The sequence below is a fragment of the Asparagus officinalis genome, chromosome 7 (genome assembly GCF_001876935.1).
Source record: "Asparagus officinalis chromosome 7, Aspof.V1, whole genome shotgun sequence".
Taxonomy (NCBI): Eukaryota; Viridiplantae; Streptophyta; class Magnoliopsida; order Asparagales; family Asparagaceae; genus Asparagus; species Asparagus officinalis.
Window position 1 is genome coordinate 71,368,758 of NC_033800.1, and position 17,034 is coordinate 71,385,791.

A 17,034-nucleotide genomic window follows, 5' to 3' on the forward strand; every position below is an offset into this window, starting at 1 on the left:
CACATGAACTCGTTTTGGGGGCTACAAGCAATTTTCCCTTTTTTATTTTTTTGGTAACTGAATGAATTTCCATTTACCAAATGAGCGTTAAGTACAGGTTTAAATCCAGGCATACCTGGGTATATACATCATGACTCAACAACAAACTCTATTGCAACCAATTTGGTCACCTCCCATTTACATCAGATACATAGGCAGCAACATGCGGGGAAAAAAACTTGGTTGAAACATGTCTCCCCTTGCATTTAGCGATCGTCCGAGTTCTAATCTGCGATCAGTTTATTGGATATGAGCTAACTACAACCCGTTGCATTATTTCCCGCCACACACAATTAGCAACAAGGCATTCAAACACGGGATGCTCCAAGATCTCATCCACTTGATTGCACAAGTGACACAAGTTATCATTTATAATCCGCATTCTAAGCAACCTGTCCTGTATGAGCAATCTTTTCCTCGTACCAAAGAGTGCTTGGGTACATTCAGAGGGGCCTACAAACCAACTGATGCCAAGTATATGAATCAGAATGTTGGGACATGACATTATAAGCCATAGGAATTATGAATTTCCCCCCATGACAGCATGCTGCTAGCATTTGCACACAAGAATCTATGCTTCCCCATCCTATAATCATTCTATTTTGACTTAAACCAATCTTTTTCCACTGGCAAGAGTCATTGGCTTTATATTGCACACCCCGAATGCTTATATTCATTAGATAGGTTCCATGCAAACATTTACTCCAGAGGGTGTCCTTTTTTGAGTGTATATCCGAGATTAATTATATGTAATAGCTGCTAAATTCCAACCCTCAGCACTACATAGTCCCAACCCTCCACAGTTATTTGGCCTACACGCGTGTATCCTTCAAACTCACTAATGTCGTTTTATGTCTCTCTTTTTTTCTTCACCCCACAGAAAATTCCTACAGATAGAACCAATTGAGTGAAGTACATTCTTTGGAAGTGGAAAAACCACTAGTCCAGAGCACTGAAATAGGACAGATCTCACCAAAGTAATCCTTCCAGCATAGGATAGATATCTATTATTCCAGCCAAGAATTTTCTATTTTATCCTATCCGCTAGACAATGGCAAACCCAAATATTTAGCTAGCAATTGAGCTTCCACAAAACCCAAGCCATTCAAGATAGCGAGCTTCAAATCTTCAGGCACACCTCCAAAACAGACATTACTCTTAGCTTCGTTGGCAACTAATCCTAACACACAAGCAAAGTGCTCTATAGCTTATTGTATACACTGAACTGTACTCCTGCCTCATTTTGAAAGTATCAACAAATCATTAACAAACATACTAGATTAGTTATCCCCGACTTTCTTGGACACGTCGCATGAAGCTCGTGCGCTCTGCCAGTAGCCAATCTATGTATCCGTCTAGACATATAATCCATGCACAAAACGAACAGGTAGGGAGATAATGGATCTCCCTGCCTGCGTCCTCTTTTACCACAAAAATACCTGTGGAGGGCACCATTATACATCAAAGAATATTTAACAGAGGTCACACATGTCCTGATCCGTTGAATAAATATGGATGGAAACTTCATGCCTTCAAGCACCCTAGAAAGGAATCACCAATTAATGGGGTCATATGCTTTCCTGATAGCAACTTTGAACATGGCCCTGGGTGAAATTGATTTCCTAGCATGGCGCTTAACCAAATCACGGGCTAGCAAGACATTATTAACCAGATTCCTACCTTTGATAAAAACAGAATGTGCATCACTTACAAGCCAATGCATAATTTGTTGCATTCTAGCAGTGAGAACTTTAGAGATGACTTTGTAACTAAAGTTGCAACCTAAGATTAGTCTGAAGTCACATATCTTGGTACCTTTTTGGACCTCAGGAATCAAAGTAATAGATGTAGTACTAATTTTCCCTAATAGCTTCCCACTGTCAAAGAATTCCAATACTGCATCTATGAGATCATCCCCCAAAATAGGCTAAGTATTCCTAAAGAAACTAGATGGGAACCCATCTGGATTAGGTGCTTTCGGTTCTGATATAGAGTAACAACATGAGTAGCTTCCTCCCTTGTAATAGGCTTGATCAGATTATTCTGCATATTGGTTGTAAGTAGAAAACCAAAACTCCAAACTCCTTCATCAAATGTCATGCACATTACCAGCAGAGCGAAGGAGCTTTTCATAATAATCCAGCATTTCAGAGGCAATATCTTGAGGTTTTGTCAATTTCCTTTCCTTATCATCATACAGGGCGAGTAGGAACTAGCATGATACCTTTTTTTTTAAAGAGACTGATGAAAAGATGAATTCTGGTCACCTTTCACAATCCGATCTATTTTGGTTTTTTGTTTGTAAAACAATGTCTCTGCATTTAGAAGTTCATTGAACTTTTGCATTTATCTCCTTCTCACTTGCATACAAGCATCATCACTTAGGTTCTGTTTCAACTTGTATTGAATTTCTTCAAGTTCACTATGACACATACGTAACTTTATTTGAAATGCAAGCAAAATATTTTCTGTTAGAACCCCTCAGCTCTTTTTTAAAAGCTTCATCTTTGATGTCAATACACACATCTTGCATCCTTCTTGTCTTTTGCTCCAAATCTTTCTGACCAGAGGAACAAAATTTTTATGATCACTAATTTTATTGGAAGAATCATATTAAACATGTACGCGTCTCTTGTTGCGTGCATTGTCAAAGGTTGTATTTGCCTGTGAATACTACGTACAAAGTATAGTTTATTCATATCTAAATAATAAGTCCATTCGACCAAAGATGATTAGATATTTACTGTGGATGGGGGGAAAATTATATTACACTCCATATAATACAAGCTCATTCTATGTATTTTGTCCTTTTATTATCCATTTTTCATTTGTTACTTTCTTTTTTATGAAAAATAACAATCAAAATTTGAATCTAACATCTTTGTCACAAAATTAATATCATATTTTTAGAGAAAGCGATACTATACAAGTGACAAAAGTTTGGCTTCTAAACGTAGAGATGAACTCAGTCAATTTGAATGTGAAATCATAACAATCTATCAATTCAATCCCGTGATATAAATAAGTTGAGTTCACTAATAAAATGGAACATCAAAGCTCTAAAGATGTAGTTTAGCTCGTTAACTTATTAGATAAGGGTAAAAATATCATTAACACTCATTATTTATTACGATACTTGTATGAAAAAATGGCCTTTTTTAAAATATAATGAAGATACCGAGTATTGAACGCAAGACCGTGACCTCCTAACCATCTTCACCCGTGATACTCAATAATAATTAAATTGTAATCTTACATCTTTACCACATAACTAGTTTGATATTTTCAGAGAAAACAATACTATACAGACGCCCGGCTTCAAAATCTAGAGAAGAACTCCATAAATTTGAGCACGAACGTAACAATTTGCTACCTCACATTTTCGATATCCAGAAAGTTTAGTTTCCTAATAATCGAACATTTGGGCAATGAAAGATTTCAAATCTAAGTTCAATATATTAAGCTCTAATTTAATTTAAAAAGAAAAACAAGAAAACAAGAAGAAGAAGAAAAATTTCAAATTAAATGTTAATTGACTTCGAACCCTCCCAGTCAAAAATAGTGGGTTGAAATGGATCTCTACGACTAGGTCAATATTTGAATAAGGAGCAGCGATACAAACCAAAATAACAAATTAACACGAAAATAGTCGTTTGACTCGTTAAATTCTCAATATTTTCACATGGGCCCCATTCTCTTTGTCCTATCCTTGCTATTTGCTACATCTTTCTGCCAAGCGTCATAACCCCTACCCCAATTTTCTCTTGCTTGTATTAGTTTCACTTGGACTTTAGAAAGCAAAGAGAGAGAGAGAGAGAGAGAGAGAGAGGCTATATAAGAAGAAACTGGGAAGAGAGAGAGAGAACCGAATCACGTTCAAAGAAGAAATTCATGGGCAAGTGGCTGATATTGCCATGTTTTGGAGGCAAAGTTGCTTCTTCTTCTTTGCCTTCTTGCTCAAGTACAGCAGATGAAGGTAACATACGTTAAATTTTCTAGCAATATTTGTGGATTAGAGTGAAATTGGGATTATGGTTATTCTGTGTAATTTTTAAATTTTGTTGGTTCTGTGTGATTCTGGTGGAGAACAGGTAGAAGTATTGTTAGGTACTCTTATAAGACTCTGAAGAGTGCAGCTCAGGGATTTCATGAGCGTTACAAGATTGGAGAGGGCGGATTTGGTTCTGTTTATAAGGTAACTATATGTCCTTTTAGTTCCCATTTTAGCCTATTTGGGTAGGGGGGGAAATTGTTAGTCTAAGTGTGTAGACCCAAAGCTGCAATCGAAAAGACGAAGAAAACAGTCAGAAGACTGTGCGGTCGACCGCAGTGGCAGATCCGGTCGACCGCGTGCACTGCAGGAGACTGAGAAGAAGTTTTCGCTCTGGTCGGTCGACCGGCGTGGCCGCTGCGGTCGACCGCAAATGTGCACAGGACCCTGTAAACAGATTTTTCTCTGGCCGGTCGACCGGCCTTGGCACGGCGGTCGACCGCGAATCGCCCAGACAGTTTCCTGATCTGTTTAGGAATCTGTTTCAACCAGGATTCTATATATACCCCCAAACGATTTTAGGGTTTGTACTACATCAAAAAAAGAGCTTTTTGACTGCAAAGAGAGAGAGAATCTCAGAGAGATTTACCCCTTGTTTGAGAGCTTGTATTTTCTTCTTCAATTAATAGAAAGATTGTGTGGTGTGGCTCCCGAGGACGTAGGCACGTTGCCGAACCTCGTTAAATCCGTGTGTTCATCTCCCTTACTGTTTTTTGCAAGTTAGATCTTTATTTGTGGTTTTATTCCTACTTTCCTACTTTCAACACAAGGTCCGGAAGGGCAAGGGTTCGATTGATTATTTCGAATTCCCCAACAACTGGTATCAGAGCTTCGTTCAGCAATTTGTGTGAAAGCCATGGCAGAGGAAAGCAAATCAAAGATTGAGAAGTTCGACGGATCGGATTTCGCCTACTGGAAGTCGCAGATGGAGGACTATCTGTACCAGAAGGACTTGTATCGCCCGCTTCTGGGCAAGGAAAAGGGAAAGAAGACGACGGAGTCAGATGGTGATTGGGAGGTACTGGATAGGAAGGCTCTAGGGCAAATCCGGTTGTCGCTCGCCAAATCAGTAGCCCACAATATTCTGAAGGAGAAGACGACGGTGGGGCTTATGGAAGCGCTCGCGAAGATGTACGAGCAACCGTCGGCAGCAAACAAGGTGCATCTAGTCAAAACTCTCTTCAACCTCAAGATGGCTGAAGGACGGTCCTTCACGATGAACCTCAGCGAGTTCAACACAATTGTTGATCAACTTATCTCCGTGAACATCATGTTCGATGACGAAGTGCAGGCCCTTCTACTACTATCGCAGTTGCCGGATAGTTGGGCAGGTTGTGTGACAGCAATCAACAATTTGGCGGGGAAAGAGAAGTTGAAGCTGAATGAGGTTGTTAGCATGATTCTATCCGAGGAGGTTAGAAGAAAATCGTCCGAATCAGAAGGTTCAGGTTCAGCCCTAAGTTTCGAGCAGAGAGGCAGAAGCCAGAAGAAAGGGAACCAGAACAGGAATCGGTCGAAATCAGCGAAGAAGATGCCGAACTCGAAGGTTAGGTCTATCAAATGGAAGTGTTGGAACTGCGGCCAGGAGGGTCATATGTCTTCGGTCTGTAAAGCACCAAAGAAGGATGCGGGTGAGCAGGAGGCTCATATCGTGCAGAATGCCTTGATCCTTGCTATGGACAGCGATTCGGATTCTTGGGTCATCGACTCAGGAGTCTCTTTTTACGCTCAGATAATGGTGGAGAATACGAGCTGGAGGAGTTCAAGAGGTTCTGTGCTACGAATGAGATTCGTTTAGAGATGACTACTCCAGGGACGCCGCAGCAGAACGGCATTGCAGAGAAGATGAACAGGACCTTGACAGAGCGTGCGCGGAGCATGCGATTACATGCAGGTCTGCCTAAGACATTTTGGGCGGATGCGGTGTATACGGCAGCATACCTTATTAATCACGGGTCATCAGTTCCATTAGATTTTGGGATTCCAGAGGAGGTTTGGAGTGGAAAGAAGATAAATCTCTCACACTTGCGGGTATTTGGTTGCGTGGCTTATGTTCATATCAGTGACCATGTCAGGGACAAGCTAGAAGCTAAGTCACAGAAGTGCACATTCATTGGATACGGCATTGATGAGTTCGGGTATCGCCTTTGGGATGAGAAGAACAGGAAGATCATCAGGAGTCGGGATGTGATATTCAATGAGGATGTGATGTACAAGGACAGGGACAATGCCAAGGATAGCCAAAGCAGTGGGAGCAGCACTACGGATACAGGTGGATCCGAGTACATGGATTTGGAGGAACTTCCAGATGGGGGCGACGATGTCAGTTCTGACCGTAGAACGGAGAAGACTACAGGTGCAGGAGCTATTACCCAGGGCGTGGAGCCTAGGAGGTCATCTAGGGTACCCAAACCAAATCCCAAATACCTCTCGTCACTTGATTATCTACTCTTAACAGATAGCGGAGAGCCGGAGTGTTATGAAGAGGCAGTGCAAGTGAGTGAATCTCAGCAGTGGGAGCATGCGATGCAGGAGGAGATGGATTCTCTACTCACTAATGAGACATGGGAGTTAGCCCAGCTACCTGCACAGAAGAAAGCCTTGCACAATAAATGGGTCTACCGGGTCAAGCAGGAGAGTGATGGAAGCAAGAGATTCAAGGCCAGATTAGTAGTGAAAGGGTTTCAACAGCGGGAAGGAGTTGACTACACGAAGATATTTTCCCCTGTTGTGAAACTCACAACCATCAGAGTGGTGTTGAGCTTGGTAGCTGCAGAAGACCTCTTCCTTGAGCAGTTAGATGTGAAGACTGCCTTTCTTCATGGTGACTTGGATGAAGAAATCTACATGAAGCAGCCTGTTGGCTTCATTGAAGAAGGAAAGGAAGAGATGGTGTGCAAGCTCAAGAAGAGCTTATATGGTTTGAAACAGGCTCCGAGACAGTGGTATAAGAAGTTTGATAACTTCATGCAGAACAATGGCTACAGAAGATGCAATTCGGATCATTGCTGTTATTTCAAAAGGTTCGAGTCCAGCTTCATTATTTTGTTATTATATGTTGATGACATGTTGGTAGCAGGACCGTGTTTAGAAGAGATAAACAGTTTGAAGAGGCAGCTAGCAAAGGAATTTGCAATGAAGGATCTGGGTGCAGCGAAGCAGATTCTAGGGATGCGAATCAGTAGGGATGAAGCTGAAGGGACATTGAGTTTGAGCCAAGCTGAATACATTGAGAAGGTACTTCAGAGGTTCAACATGCAGAATGCTAAAGTTGTTAGCACACCCCTTGGAAGTCAGTTCAAGTTATCTGAGGAGCAATCGCCTAAGACAGATGCAGATAGAGAGCATATGAGCAGGGTGCCATATTCTTCAGCCATTGGGAGTCTCATGTACGCGATGGTTTGCACGAGGCCGGACATCGCCCATGCAGTGGGAGTTGTGAGCAGATTTGCAAGCAATCCAGGAAAGCAGCATTGGGAGGCCGTAAAGTGGATAATGCGGTACTTGAGGGGAACAACGAACAAGCTCTCCCCTCACCGCCAAATTGGTAGTTTTCCATTTCTCCAAAATCAATTTATGAAAAAAATAGTTTTATAATACAAATTAATTATTGATATTTTCAATGTTTTGGTTGAATTTCATTTCCGGTCACAAGCATGGACAACATGTGGTTGTGCTAGTTGAGGACGCTCTAAAGCATAAATACAAAGATAAAAGAAAAGTTGACGTGGTGCTCTTTCTTGAACCGCAATATCATAGACGCTCATATTTGCTCGTCTCTACACTTTCTTTTATAAATAGTAATCTCGGTTTTGTCTTATTCATCTTTTTCATACCTATTTTCTATTGTGTTTCTTATTTGTTTGATCTTGATAAATGTTATAACCATCTCTCAAAAAATGTAAAAATAAAATTTTCACACCTTGAATTTATTCATACTTGCCTTGATATTCACCAAGTATTAACCATTATGTCTCAAGAAGTACATGGACAATTGTTATCTTGATGAACTTGCTTGACATTCACCAACAAGCAGGGGGCGGTACATGATTATTTTTGGCATCATTAATTTGTTAGTCTAAGTGTGTAGACCCAAAGCTGCAATCGAAAAGACGAAGAAAACAGTCAGAAGACTGTGCGGTCGACCGCAGTGGCAGAGCCGGTCGACCGCGTGCACTGCAGGAGACTGAGAAGAAGTTTTCGCTCTGGTCGGTCGACCGGCGTGGCCGCTGCGGTCGACCGCAAATGTGCACAGGACCCTGTAAACACCTTTTTCTCTGGCCGGTCGACCGGCCTTGGCACGGCGGTCGACCGCGAATCGCCCAGACAGTTTCCTGATCTGTTTAGGAATCTGTTTCAACCAGGATTCTATATATACCCCCAAACGATTTTAGGGTTTGTACTACATCAAAAAGAGAGCTTTTTGGCTGCAAAGAGAGAGAGAATCTCAGAGAGATTTACCCCTTGTTTGAGAGCTTGTATTTTCTTCTTCAATTAATAAAAAGATTGTGTGGTGTGGCTCCCGAGGACGTAGGCACGTTGCCGAACCTCGTTAAATCCGTGTGTTCATCTCCCTTACTGTTTTTTGCAAGTTAGATCTTTATTTGTGGTTTTATTCCTACTTTCCTACTTTCAACACAAGGTCCGGAAGGGCAATGGTTCGATTGATTGTTTCGAATTCCCCAACAGAAATAGGAAAAGAACAAAAAAAAAAAAAACTAATTAAGTATTGAATCTCTTCGTAGTTACATGACGTACGTCTATACAATTGTTACAAACAAACTCTATTTGTCTGCTAGAGATTAACTTCATCATGTAACATACCGTATTACTGTAATACTTGGTTTTAATATGAAGCCATGTGCGGATAAGTTCCTTCTTAATTTCTCGAGTAAATTCCTCGAAAACATTCCAATTGCTAAACTACAATATTAATTATCATAATTTAGAATCCAATACAAATCCTTAATATATGCCATTGCTTACCTATGTTCTTGAAAATAGATGTAGCTCAAGTCACACTTGACACATCTTCTTTACTTCGTATTTTGCACAGAATTAAAGATTGTCACATAACAATTTTTTTATTGCTTTTCTCCAGGGAAAACTTGAGAATGGGGCGGTTGTTGCAATTAAAGTTCTTTCAGCTAAATCTATGCAAGGAGAAAGGGAATTTTTAGCTGAAATTGAGTCGATGACAAACGCTAGACACGAAAATCTTTTAAGGCTTCGTGGTTATTGTGTCCAAGGGGTCAACAGAATACTAGTCTATGAATATATGGAGAAGAACAGTCTAGCTCAAACCTTACTAAGTAATTTTCTGCTCTTGATCCAGTTACCAACTTTTCCATGTATTTATAATTTTTTGTTCTATACATATACAGGTGGAAGGCGTAGCAATGATATTAATTTCACTTGGGCAGCGCGAAGAAAAGTAATATTAGGAATTGCGCGGGGTCTTGCATACCTACATGACGAGGTTAAGCCTCATATCATTCATCGGGATATTAAACCTAGTAATATACTTCTTGACTCCGACCTCAGTCCAAAAATTTCGGATTTTGGTCTTGCGAAGCTTTTCCCCGATAACGTGACACATATTAGCACCCGTGTTGCTGGGACAGTGTGAGTTCTACGAACATATATATGCTCGTGTCATAAATCTCTTATTAATTATTGGATTTTCTTCTGATGTTAATATTTGATTTTAAACAATGAATTGAAGAGGTTATCTTGCTCCGGAGTATGCTAGATGTGGAAAGCTAACAATAAAATCGGATGTCTATAGTTTTGGGGTGTTGCTTCTTGAAATTGTTAGTGGAGGAAGCTCTAAGAACTATGCACTTGGGCTTGAAGAATACCGTATAGTGGAGAAGGTAAATACTCAATATGCATCGGCTTTGCGGTTTCATGGAATTCTTGGTTTGCTAGTTCGTTTAAGATGATAGCAATAGCTTCTAGGCTTTTGGTTATATTAGCCCCCCAAATCTTCATACTTCTAAATTAGACCCCATACTCTTTGTTACTTTATGACAAGTGGAAAAGTGCAAACCGTAATTATCTAGAACTAGTCAAAGAATTTGATGTGAACTCCATGTGAAAGGATTGTACTAGGAAAAACGCACATATAGTTTCAAACTAATGTAAAATGACGTGCATCTCAAAACCTTCAGAAGCGTAAATTACGGTGCTATTTATGAACAAGAGAGGACAAGGGATGGGGGGCACAAGAGATGGTGGACACCCCATGCCCACCATGCTCCCCATGCCCATTGCCCATGCTCACCCATGCTCTCTTGTCCCCTCTTCTTTGGCTATAAATAGAAGGGAGGAAGAGAGGAGAAGGGGTGGAGGAAGAAAAAAAAGAGTGGGAGTTAGAGAGATTTTCAAGAGAGAAAATTCAGAGAGAGAGATAGCTTGTGAGTTGTACAAGTGGAAGTCGGTATTCTCCTCATAGTGAAATCCTCCCTTACCCCCTCCCATGGACGTAGGCAAGTTTGGCGAAGCACGTAAATCTCGTGTCTGTATTGTCTTAATTGTGTATTTGTCATTGCTTGTATGTGCCCTCGATAAGTCAGTCCTAGAACTGATGAGAGGAATAGTGTATATCTCACTTTGTTGAGATATTTTATTTTATATTCTTGTTTCCTTCGTGAAACACGAATATAGAGGTTGGCTGTGCTTTTGTGACAACAAAATCTAGGGCGCTCTCTCAGGTGATATCGCTTCCGCGGCGTGAGGGCGTGACTCTGCGCCCAACAATTGGTATTAGAGTCCTTAATCAGATTGGTGGTGGTAGAACTTCCGATTTGAGGTGGTTCTTGGTTATTGTGTGATAAAACACAAAGTATTTGTTGTAATTCCTGAGAGAATCAGTTTTATTAATACAAGCGGAAAATGGCGTCTACAAATAAAACAGTTAAAATTGGAAAGTACGAGATTAAAAAATTCAATGGGAAGAATGATTTTTCCTATTGAAGGATGCAGATGAAAAATTCGTTGATTTCACAGAAATTGCACAAAGCTTTGACGGGAAAAGAAAAGAAGCACAAGGATATGTCTGATGAGGATTGGGAGGAGCTGGATCTGGAAGCACGTGCGTCGATTATCCTTTGTCTTGAAAGGGATGTAGATTTCTTGGTAGATGGAGAGGAAACGGCTGCGGGCGTGTAGTTAAAGTTAGAAAGCATCTTCATGACAAAGAATCTAACGAACCGGATCTATTTAAAATCCAAATTGTATACTTGCAAGATGGAGGAGGGCTCGTCAATTCGGGAGTACATCAACAACTTTGATAGGATCTTATCGGATTTGAAAGACATTGAAGTAACAGTGGAAGACGAGGATCAAATACTTCTACTACTTCTATCTTTGCCAAAGACTTAAGAGAATCTGGTTCAAACACTGATGCTTGTGGGTAACAGTTTGTCGATGGATGAGACTAGAACGATGTTTCTAACGGGTGATCTTTGAAAAATTACAACCAGTGATATGGCCACTGGTGGTAACTGTTTGCGGTGAAAGTTGATGTTTCCATTGTTATCGAATCTATTACAACTTTAGTCGTTACAATAAACTCGAATAAAATAAAAAGTCGATCTTTTTATAAGATCTCCTTACACAATGAAAATAAAAAGTTTACAACTTTATCAAACAAACGCAGAGATCGTTTATCGGTCTTCTGCTTGCGTGTGTGTCTTTGCCTGTGCCGGGGTTTATCCGTGGACCACCGTCGATCAGATCTGATTGCTGAAAAATTGGGCAGAGCTTCGTCTATCCGCGAAGGGATCGAGAAAACTGTAGCGCCTATCTCGATAAAAGCGAGATATTTGCTCTTCTTAGTATTACCACAACAGGATAATACTAAGGATTGGGTGCGGGTGATGTAGATCTGACGAAGAGGGGTGTCTCGAAAAATCCAAGACACCCTTGGGGTGTCTCGGAAAATCCGAGACACCCCTGGGGTGTCTCACATTGGCCGAGACACTCCGTTGAGGTGCATTCGTCCGCTTCCGCTGTAAATTCTTCGTCCGAACTTGGATTTTAGTGATTTAAAGTGCGTTGGAAGTCTGACGAAGAGTTCTATCAGCTCCAATGGTTGGATTATCTGTAGAATAAACGAGACACGAAGGGCGTTGTTCTTTTTGTAATATCGCGGGACTCTCGATTAGCCCGTACCTTCGTTATTCCGAAATTCTGTCGGCTCACGTAGTTCGTCGATTCACTTCAAGCGTTCACCGACGTCAATCAAACTCCTGTGAACCGGATAGTGATGTTCATCGTCGTTCCTTAACACTGAGCTGTTCGTAGAGACCTATAGGCAATTTTCGATGCCTACAGCTGTCTATTTGGAAGGATTAAAAAGATTAATATAAGTTTAAATTCCTAAAAAATAAATTATAAATAATTTTATAATTGTAAATATAAGTTTAATATAATTAAAAAGATAAGGCACCGTTTGGCAAAGAGTTAAGTGAGGGGTTAAGTCGGCGCTGCGTTTATCGCTTGGCCGTCGTCGGAGTCTCGAGTCTACAGCTGATGAATTGAGTTTGGCTCGTGTCATTGAGTTGACTTTGAACTACCTCCGTCACATTGTGTTGACTTAGGGTTTCAGATCACCTTATGTTGACTTTTTGTCGCAACGCGTTGACTGGCGTTGACCTAGGGTTACGTGTTGACCGGCGTTGACCCTAGGGTTTCGAGCGTCGAACTTTGACTTTTTGGTCGCAACGCGTTGACTGGCGTTGACCTAGGGTTACGCGTTGACCGGCGTTGATCCTAGGGTTTCGAACGTCGAACGTTGACTTTTTGGTCGCAACGCGTTGACTGGCGTTGACCTAGGGTTAAGCGTTGACCGGCGTTGACCCTAGGGTTTTGAACGTCGTACGTTGACACAGTTTATACTCGTACGATTACTGGAGTATACACAGTTTAAGCTCTTAAGGTATTGGAGCACAGTGGTCCCAAGTGTCGGGGTTGCAGGACCAACTGTTAAAGCTGATTCATCTGCATTTGTTGCAACGTGTTGCTTGGCGTTGACCTAGGGCTACGCGTTGACCGGCGTCCACCCTAGGGTTTCGAATCGTCGAACGTTGACTTTGGTTGCAACGCGTTGACTGGCGTTGACCTAGGGTTACGCGTTGACCGGCGTTGACCCTTAGGGTTTGAATCGTCGAACGTTGACTTTTGTTGCAACGCGTTGCTTGGCGTTGACCTAGGGTTACGCGTTGACCGGCGTTGACCCTAGGGTTTACGGATCGCCATTAACACAGTTTATACTCGTACGTTTGCTGGAGTATACACAGTTTAAGCTCTTAAGGTATTGGAGCATCGCGGTCCCGAATGTTGGGGTTGCAGGACCAACTGTTAAAGTTGATTCATCTGCATGTGTGGATTTTATCCTGAATTTGTTGGGTGCTCAAGTCACGAGACCAACTAGTGGAGTTGATGCGTCAATGACTCGCAGTTATAGAATTTTTGGCAAATCCTCAGCCATCAACGGATTTGACAAGCCTTTACCGACTACCGTTTGAGTCGGGCTAGCATGCGGATTGTTTAAGTCCGTTCCGCATGTGACGTTGTGCTAAGAGAGTTAACGCTCTTAGTGCTACGATATTGAATACGTAGACTTCGTCTTTCTCACGGGAATAGACTACCCGGCGACGCGTGTTAGGCGTTGACTTTAGGATTTTTGGCTAATCCCCAGCCTTCAACGGATTTGATTAGCCTTTACCGACTACCGTTTGAGTCGGGCTAGCATGCGGATTGTTTAAGTCCGCTCCTATGTGACGTTTAAGCTAAAAGAGTTAACCCTTTTAGTGCTACGATATTGAATACGTAGACTTCGTCTTTCTCACGGGAATAGCTAAACCGGCAACGCGTGTTAGGCGTTGACTTATCCCTGCTTAGGCTTCGGGATAAAATTCCCCGTGCGTGTGAGGCACGGATTATGATGTTATTAATAACAACCTGCCACAATGTTGAATATGCGGTCTTTTGCCCTTTTTACGGTTAAAGACTAACAAGCAATGCGTGTCAGACATAGACTTTGGGATTTTTGGCAAACCCCCAGCCATCAACGGGTTTGACGTGCCTTTACCGATTACCGTTTGAATCGGGCTAGCATGTGAATTATTAAAACCCGTTTCACATGTAACGTTGTGCTAAGAGAATTGCTTCTCTTAGACTTAATGCTATGATTTTGAATACATAGACTTCGTCTTTCTCACGGGAATAGACTACCCGGCAACGCGTGTTAGGCGTTGACTTATCCCTACTCAGGCTTCGGGATAAAATTCCCCGTGCATCGAGTGCCCGGATTTGACAATCGTGTCTTTTCTAAAAGCAAAGACAGATTGAGAAACGGGAGAGGAAGAATTTTATATTCTATCTCCCGGTGCTGAAGAGGAAGAATTTTATATTCTATCTACAGCTGGAAAGGGAACTTGAGGTGGGATCCCCCACCCCCAGAATCCGGAATGATGAACTGGGAGTGGGTTCTCCACTCCGAGCATCGGAAAGGTCCGAGGAGAGGAAGAATTTTATATTCTATCTCCCGGTGCTGAAGAGGAAGAATTTTATATTCTATCTACAGCTGGAAAGGAAACTCGAGGTGGGATCTCCACCCCCAGAATCCGGAAGGATGAAACTAAGAGTGGGATCTCCACTCCGAGAATCGAAAAAGTTCAAACGGCCCTAACTTTTATAGGATTGGTCATTTGAATCAAAAGAATCCCTCATTTATTGAGGAGAAAGCCCAATTTCGACCCTAACTTTTATAGGTTTGGTGGAAAAAGGAACAAAGGCGGATTTTCGTTTATCGAAAAGGAATGACTTGGTCTCAGTCCTAACTACTTGTAGGCTTGACTAAGTGAGATCGGGAACAATCCTAACTTTTATAGGTTTGATTGTTCAAATTGAAAGTGGACCTCTCGTTCATTGGAGGAATCGAGAGGGGGATTTTGGTTGTGGTCCTAACTGTAGAAAGGTTTGACCAGGTGACAGATCAAGATTTATTATATCCAGACTCTAACTATGAAAGTGTTGAGTGCACGAACATAGCGTAAGTTTGATTGGATTAAACTTGATCGAATTTGGTGGTCCCACCGTCAATTAGTCTGATCGGTGAGAGATTTAGTGTTCATCACTTTGTTCATATTGATCGGGTTATCCCTAAGAATATTAACATTCTTTTGGGAACTTCCCGTTACACGAATTATCCACCCCCAGCTTTCTTGCAAAACTGGGTGTAACGAGGAGTACGTTATCCTCAATCGCATGTTCAGGTTATCCTTAAGAATATATGATTCTCTAGGAACTTCCCGTTACATAAATCGTCCACCCCCAGCTTCCTCTGCGGAACTGGTTCGGATATTATTCTCAGTTACCTGATCGGGTTATCCTTAAAAATATTAGTGTAATATTCCCCAGGAACTTCCCGTCAAAAGTGGGAAACGGTTTAGACTCATATACCTATTGGAGTACGCAGGGAACAGTTTAACCTCTTGCACCTGTTGGAGGATTGAGAAACAGTTTATACTCGTATACTCTTTGGAGTCTTGTTTTGACTTAATTGAGCGATATAACGCCGGCTTCAACCAAGGTCTGAATGCTATTCTTGAGAGCAAAGCAATCCTTGGTGGGATGAACGACCCTCCTGTGGTATGTACAGTACTTTGGGTCCGTAGTGTTGTCAGCTTCCTCCCGATTCGTGATAGGTGGTAGCTTGATCTTGTTGCTTCCAAGAAGGGTTTCGAAGATGGCTGGAACGTCCTCGTCCTTGAATGAGTACTCTTTTTGGAGCCTCGGATCCGAATTCTTCTGTTGTCTTCGGAGTTGCTGTTGTGACGTTTGATTAACATCAACAACTGTTGTAGGTGCCTTCCCTTCATCATGGGATACGAGACTCGAATTCAGAGGGTTAACCATCGGTTGGTTTCTTTCGACCTTCCTCCTTCTGAGGAAGCGTTCGGCCTGTTCTCCGCGCACCTTCAACTCTTTCCAGATATTGAGCGGCTCTACTCCCATAACGTCCAAGATGTTAATGGACAAGTTATTATGACAGGTCTGCAAGACGAACTCCTCCGTGACGGGATCCTTGCAGTTCATTGCCTGATTGCGGAAGCGTTTGATAAAGGTATCCACCGACTCTCCGTATTTTTGTTTCTCATCGAATAGTGTTCTGATCGACACTTCGGCGTCATCATCGAAGAAATGAGCGAGGAACATGCTCTTCAGGTCCTCCCAGCTGTTGATGCTTTCGGACTTGAGACGGCGGTACCAATCGAAAGCAGGCCCGCGAAGGGTGCCAATGAATGACCGAACCATCAAAGGCTCGTTGCCAGATATCACCCCCAAGTGGGACTTGAAATAGATTAGATGCTGAGTGGGGGAACCCTTCCCGTCGAATGGCGTGAAGTTGATCAAGTTGAACTTCGCCGGATACGGGATCGATTCCCATTCTCTTGGGTAAGGACATGGAATCCCGGTCTTCTTTACCTCTCGAACAGACATCAGGGCATCAATTTTGCTCTCGAGATCCTTCATCTTTTTGTCCTCATCTATATCCTGTTTTGGACAATTCCTGAAAGGAATAACAGGGCCACCCCCAGCATTGTGTTCATCCACATCTGAATCGCTACCTGTTTGGTTAGCAGTGTTGCGACGGCTGGATTCACCTAGCTGATTCGACAAAGCTCGGATGTGTTGGTCGTGCATTTGTCTCATCTCCTGCATAGTCATTTCCATTTCGATTTTGAATGCTTCTTTCTGCTTGGCTAGAGCATCCTCAATGATTTTGGCTATTTGCTCGGTGTTGACCATGAACACTTCCCGAGCTTGTCCTATGCTAGACGTTGTATCGTCAGAGGCGATTGCGGAATAAGAATCCGAGAGTTCGTCATCAGAATGGATTCCTTCGTAGATCCCCGGGTAATCGTTATATC

At 42.1% G+C, this 17,034-nt stretch overlaps 1 protein-coding gene across 3 annotated transcripts in view; it reads left to right on the plus strand.

The window, feature by feature from the left end:
* The window catches only part of LOC109848041 (putative serine/threonine-protein kinase), a 21,228-nt gene continuing 8,011 nt past the window's right edge, over positions 3,818 to 17,034 (plus strand). Inside the window, exons 1-5 of one of the 3 annotated variants that reach the window (XM_020417314.1) lie at positions 3,818 to 4,015; positions 4,131 to 4,234; positions 9,192 to 9,402; positions 9,475 to 9,715; positions 9,816 to 9,966. In XM_020417314.1, coding sequence (XP_020272903.1) covers positions 3,931 to 4,015; positions 4,131 to 4,234; positions 9,192 to 9,402; positions 9,475 to 9,715; positions 9,816 to 9,966 — 792 coding nt within the window. In that variant the 5' untranslated portion in view covers positions 3,818 to 3,930. Of the gene's footprint in view, positions 4,016 to 4,130; positions 4,235 to 9,191; positions 9,716 to 9,815; positions 9,967 to 17,034 lie in introns of all 3 variants that reach the window. The other 2 variants (XM_020417313.1, XM_020417315.1) reach the window with 2 other exon arrangements.